The sequence below is a fragment of the Pollicipes pollicipes genome, unplaced genomic scaffold (assembly GCF_011947565.3).
Source record: "Pollicipes pollicipes isolate AB1234 unplaced genomic scaffold, Ppol_2.1 Scaffold_4740;HRSCAF=5597_pilon_pilon_pilon, whole genome shotgun sequence".
In the NCBI taxonomy this organism is placed as follows: domain Eukaryota; kingdom Metazoa; phylum Arthropoda; class Thecostraca; order Pollicipedomorpha; family Pollicipedidae; genus Pollicipes; species Pollicipes pollicipes.
In genome coordinates, this window is record NW_023596545.1 from 26,389,802 (window position 1) to 26,396,242 (window position 6,441).

Here is a 6,441-nt window from a genome sequence, read left to right on the forward strand (position 1 = left end):
GCGTGACGTCAGTCGATCCTGCGGGATATCAGTGTGTCCTGTGTGGCGTCAGTCGGTACTGCGTGACGTTAGTCAGTCCTGTGTGACGTCAGGTCCTGCTTCAAGCGGTCCTGCGTGACGTCAGTCGATCCTGCGTGATATCAGTGTGTCCTGTGTGGCGTCAGTCGGCACTGTGTGACGTTAGTCAGTCCCGTGTCACGTCAGGTCCTGCTTCAGGCGGTCCTGCGTGACGTCAGGCAGCTTGCGTGGCGTCATTCGCCGCCCATGCCCGGGCTGTTGCCGGTGGTTTGCACGGAGCTCTCCCCATTCACCGCAGCGCGCCGAGCGTGTGGCATTGCCCTCGTGCGGGCACGTGACAGTGGCTGCTAAATGCTGGCACAGAGCAGGCGCAGATGCTCGCGTGCTGGGCCACATTCAACTTCGATCATACTCATGCATTGCGATAGTGTGGAGATGCATCGGCAATAGACGGAAAGCTTCCGTGAATATGAATGAATGATTTCCCCATTCCTAGCAAGCATAAGAGAGTTTCAGGAAGATACGAGACCATCGAGTTGATTGCACAACGCCCGGTCTTCCCGCACTCACTGTAGCAATGAAACGCGAGTCCCACAGCATTTGACGCGTTGCGAACATTTAATTTCACGGTACAGCCCAGCTGCAGCCCACCAACAACATTTCCGATGGGTGCGGTTGCGTGGCGTTGTATCGGCAGCGGGCCACGTTGGTTACGCATCTAATCCTATTGCCATCCTGTTGGTTGCGAAACGCAGGTGGTCCGTCAACCGTACCATCGAGATTCAAGGCGGACCGCGAGCAAACCGCGTCGCTTTATTGGTCACAACCTCTTGTCCTCAACTGGCTTCACCATTCCGGCTTTCATCTTCCAGCGACATGACATGCGCACGCATAGCTCAGAATCACAACCTCGTTGCCTGACGTGCGCTAAAAACCTCACATTTTTGCTCAGTGCGTAACATGTTGGTAGACATTTGGTAATGCGAGTCGCGGCATCGACTCCGGTGTGTGGCGTGTCACCGCGGGGCCCCTGGATGCATGATGACGTGTTGATCTCATCTGGGTGTCTTGCGACCTGGTGAGCCGACTGCTGTACGGATGTACGCAGGGGTCGTCCGACCTGTCTCTTGTAGACCGCGATAACTACCTGGACTCTCCAGAAAGGTGCAGGCAGCTCTCGTGAGACAGGGTGCTGTAGCGCTGACAGAATGCATTACTTAAGTTCGCTCTTAACAAAGCTTCAGGAAAGCACGTAATATAAGAAACCTATTTACCGAACGCTTCCAGTCCTAAGATACGCCCGCCACGTTTTCATGCGATGACGGTTAACATTGCCCGTAGTTGTTCGGATGTTCCTCCACAATCCACGGAGAGTCGTGTGAACACAGGACTGGGCTGTGACTGGAGCATGTCTGCATCATTCGTAGGCAAATTCCTTTCCCATTCCTGGAAGGCAGAGTGTGACAACCTGAAACAGAAATCAGGAATTAATTAGCTCAGTACCAAAGTAGCGGCCATCCTCAAGGGGCATGTTTTGTTGTAATAAACGCCACTTTGAGCTTACAAATGACGCAGACGACTGGTGGGCACACCCTAAGCCGCAAGGGTGACGGAGGTAGTAGAACAGAGACGGCCCTATAACGATTGAGACATAGCTTTGATAGCATGAATCCAGTGCTTCGGGATTGTCGTCAATCTAAATGTAGGGTGTTCTCACACTCCCACGGCATTTTTTTCCATGCATGCACCAACACTGGAAAGCGACAGAGTGCCGTCAAAAATGTCTTATATTTTCACCGCGGCTTATAAATAGAGCAGCCATTTTTATTCCATGCGAGGATTGCAGTACCTGTATAACTACGCACGCCCGCTACCTGTCATGAGTGATACAGCGTTGGTGACGCGCGCAAGCCCAGCAGTCAGTAGTCAGCCTGCCTAACCTGACGCAGCTTTCCGGCTGTGGCATTGATACCAGCGCGAACCGTATTGCCAATGGGTACAGTTTGCAAGAAAAACGGTTGTTCTCCCAGAAAAATGCACGCAGATGGATGTCAGTATCCGTTACTTAACGTTTGTAGATCTCTAGGCCTGTACAAAAGCAATAACATGCTTCCTTTCCGAGCTTCCTGATCGCTGCAGGCTGTAGGCAACTGCGCTTCATAGAGGGTCGTAAGGAAGCTGAGTGTGGCGAAGACCCACCTGGTTTTGTTGTCGGACGCACTGCTCAGGCGGCACTGGATCGCCGTAGCGGACCACGACCGGGTCGATGGGTGCCTCCACCTCCAGCACGCGGATGCTGGGCACGGTGGCTGACCGCCAGGTAGCGGGCTGGGCTGGCCGGCAGGTGGCGGGCCGAGCGGGCAGACTAGCGCGGCGGCTGTTTGCGCCCAGGTCCAGGAAGCGCCGTCGCAGCCAGGCAGGGTCAGGGTCGCCGCGGAGGTCCGGCTCGCTGGCGGAGCTGGCTAACGCCGCCGCTCCCGCCCCGCGGCTGCACCCAGGGCCCGCGCTGGGACCGGGACCGGTGAGCAGCTGGTGGGCCTCCAGCAGGCGGGCGCAGGCTGGCCAGCCGCACATGTAGGCCCACTCGGCGCTGGTCAGAGCGCGCCGGGGGTCCCGGGCCGCTGGGTCAGCACCTGTCACCATATGACAGTTCGTCAGCGGGCAACGCCGCTGTCGCTGCTCTATCCGCCACCGCCGTATGCTGCTGACGAGTTTGAGCGCGATTTTTTCATACAATATCGCCACCCGACCGAACGATTGTCTGCAGACAGATTGTACCCAGACTTGCGAGAGCTCGGTAGCAGGTAGCTGGAGGTTATTTGGATACTCTGTGTGAGTGTGCTACACATTACCTTTTTCTACAAGCAGCTTTGCACATCTTGCCTTGCCTTGAACGCATGCCTTGATGAGGGGAGTAATGCCTTGCTTATTTCTGGCATCCACTTCAATGCCGTCAAACTTGTTGAGCAATGCGCTTACTACTTCGGCGTGCCCTGGAGGAACGCTCTTACGTCAGGACGAACACAGTCTCATACAACACTGGTTGCTTAAGAGTTAATCAAACAATGGCGTCAATCGAAAAAGTGTTATGAATAATCGTCCTTAGAAAATAACGGACGTCACAAATAAGACCAGCATACAAATCATTCACAATCAAACTGTACCTCTCCAATGCAGACTAATATGCATGTTCAGGAGGTTGCAAATATTAAATCCACATGCTGTGCCGAAAAGACTTCCTGGCTATACCCTAGTCGCTCAATCCAAAATGCCACGTTCTTCCTTCTTCAAAATGTCATTGTTTCACTTCGTCGAACTCGTCATCGGCCAACGTGACTTGACATATTGGAGGGGTCACTTGATGGTGCATCCTGAGTCGCGGAGGCGCTATTCCTGTGGTGTCCCGACATGACGGAGTGATCCTTAAATCGCGAAAGATCACCTATCGATGCGTCCGCGCAAGACTGAGACGAGGCTGAGACAGAGACTGACTGAGACCGTGTTCTGAACATACCGCTCACTCAGCAATGTGTTTTGACCTTATATGGGGGTCGCTGACTGATGCCGCCGCGGTCGGACCACGTGCACGCCCTAATTTGCACGTCCTGAGTCTGTCCTCACGTGGGGTTAATGACCGCTGCGTTCTGACCTAAACATGGGACCCCAACCAATCTCTCCGACCTCACATGGTGTCACTGGCCGCCGTTTCCTGACCTGGCGGGATCACTGACCTGCCTGGGCGGCGTAGTGCAGCGGGGTGTTGCCGTCGTTGTCCCCGAGGTTGACATTGGTGAGCTTGAGTCGGGAAAAGTCCTCAACGCACCGGCTGCTGCCGTGGCCGCACAGGTGGCTCAGTGGGGTCTGGTGGAATGAGCGAGGTCGTGCTATAGCCTGCTGTGGCTGCAAAGGTGGCTCAGTGGGGTCTGGTGCACCGATCGGGGTCGTGCTATACATAGGCTGCCGTGCCCGCATTGTGTTCCGTCTAAGTTTTATCCACTACCGGTCGTGAAACAGGCAGGCAACTCCGTAATTTAAGGTTGGTATTCCACAAGCCGTGGTCATGTGGCTACTTTGCCCATTTCACTGTACTCTGTTGGCTTGCACTGCAGGCCTTGGCCTCAGAGAGCAGGGAATTGCAAACGAAATCCGCATCATCAAAATAGATGTCAAGTTTATTCCATACATGTATCACCATAGGTATGACGTTAAACAACCAAGGAAAGTGGATGGGGCTTCGTCTAACCAGCTCATGTTCGTACGGCTGTTCACAGAAAATTCAGAACCCGTTTGCGATTGGCAAAACACCATACCTTACTTTAGCATACCTGGTGCGCTCCTTCCAACGCGAGATATACGTATGCATTCTTTGTTTTAGCACGATCTTGTTAGCTCCAGCTCTTGCTTTCCTTAGCTCTTTGTGACATTGCCAATAGCGGCCACCATTGTTTCACGTATAATTTTCGTATCATATGTTTTGTTTTTGCGTGTTTTTTCTAAATTATCAAAATCTCACTTTTGGGCGGCATAGCTCATGCAGCCTTATGTATGTCATGTGGCGCGGGGTATTTTCCATGTCGTTGTCTACGAACAATTTGACTCTTTTGGGCCTTAATGCGGCTAGGAAGGGTCGCAAGCGAGAATGAGGGGCCGGGGCAGAAGATGACCTCCCCTAAAGATGCCGTTTTGGAAACCTCGTCAAATCATGATGAATGTAACCAAATGTTTGACCTTAGGTCGATTTGAGGTCACTGGGTATCACAAAAGGTTAAAAAAGGTCGCTCCGTTATGTGCTACGCAATCACGTCAAGACGGATATTGAGGGCAGAGAAACAACGTTAAGACTGTGAGGAGTCCATTCCGATCATTTCTGTTTCCCACATGTATGAGGTGAGATCAGGTCACCGTTCAAAATTCGTTTACCAGTGACCTACACCAATGATACTTTACTCCGCGATGTTCCTTTTGAATACGTTTAACTTACTAGGTGCAATTTTGTGAAAAGTATTTCAGACACAAAAATGTCATGTCAGGGTGTCATAGAGATTATTTGAGGTCAACTTAGCTCAAAGCTATAAGCCATCCAAATGGAAAAATGTGAAGCACTAACCGGGTTTATGCGACCAGAAAAGTGTTTTTCTGTAGTCAGAAGAAGTGCATTGTACATCTACAGGTACTCAAGATTGCATAGCTGATGTCTACATTATACACAGTTTCTTCGACGGCCGACAGCATATTTGTAACGAAGTAAGAGCGGGTATGCTGGTACATGAAATTAGACGTCATCGGCTTCACAAACACGATAAGGTGGGGGAGGGGGGGGGGGGGGTTACTCGCGGCGCACTCGCTCATTTGATCTGTGCTACTGGCAACATAGGTCATTTACCTTGGATAACCTCATATGACCTTGCATGCTCTCACATAATTATTGTGACCTCATTGTGCATAAGAATAGCATCACAACATGCTTTCAGTCGAGCGTTCAAATTCGGCGTCCAAAATTGCCTTTGAAGGCAACTTTTACTGCATATTCTAAGCTTAGCATGTGTTTTGCAGTAAGTATCAGTGGGGTAAGATCATGACCTGGGCCAAGGTCATGTGCTCTGTGTTCATATGATGGTTGTGTATGTTAGTGAACATTTTTTTATTTGTATACAAACTCCAAAAAGTACACAAGACATACAAATTTGCATTGTTTACGAAAAATAGCAAAAATAGACTTGCCCTCAGGTCACTAAACTCACATATTCCAAGAAATCTGAAATAAGCAGGCTGTAGGCGCTACGACATTCTCTTACTACCACAAGTTTGAATAATGGTAGATAAACCACAAGAAGTTGTCACCAATTTTTTTAGAGGCTGACTTCTCTGATCTGACCTAATTCACGGATCTTGCTCTACCAAAAGTTCTAGTCTGTTCAAAGGATGCCAAATTGAGCGATAAATAGGTGCTGAAAATTTCGTGCTGCCGCACGCGTTTATTTTTTTACCTGTGCTCGAAAAACTGTAATGGGAAGTCAACTCCCCCGGCCAGGCGCGGTTTAAAGGGAATGTTTCACGTTTGAATATATTGAGGCAACTATCGTATACGATGAAATAGTTTCACTTCTAACTTTCGGGCTGCTTTTAAACCTTGACTGCTATAGACAAGAAAAATGCATTGTTTGGTACAGATGCTGTTCAGCGTGTCATCGTTTGATTACGGCATGGAGCGTCTTTACCGCGTCAAGTCACTGTCGGACTGGTCGTGTCAAGTTGGAGTATCCGGATCCTGGAATTCAAGTTCCAGTCTCGTTCCCGTCGTAACTCGTATCAATGCCCAGTTTCCTGCATTAGGTGGCACAAAACGTGATACGTGATCGTGACTTTATCGTGACTTGACAAAGCGCAATCGAAACTTGCACCAGATGCACCACATTGGTTGGG

The 6,441-nt window shown here is 50.5% G+C and overlaps 1 protein-coding gene across 1 annotated transcript in view; it reads right to left on the minus strand.

Moving 5' to 3' along the window:
* Positions 1 to 2,480: 2,480 nt before the first annotated feature.
* The window catches only part of LOC119098125 (ankyrin repeat domain-containing protein 33B), a 21,124-nt gene continuing 17,163 nt past the window's right edge, over positions 2,481 to 6,441 (minus strand). The window contains exons 3-6 of the mRNA XM_037221054.1: positions 3,750 to 3,879; positions 2,871 to 3,011; positions 2,538 to 2,651; positions 2,481 to 2,506 (exon numbers count right to left, since the gene is read on the minus strand). Coding sequence (XP_037076949.1) covers positions 2,481 to 2,506; positions 2,538 to 2,651; positions 2,871 to 3,011; positions 3,750 to 3,879 — 411 coding nt within the window. The remainder of the gene's footprint in view (positions 2,507 to 2,537; positions 2,652 to 2,870; positions 3,012 to 3,749; positions 3,880 to 6,441) is intronic.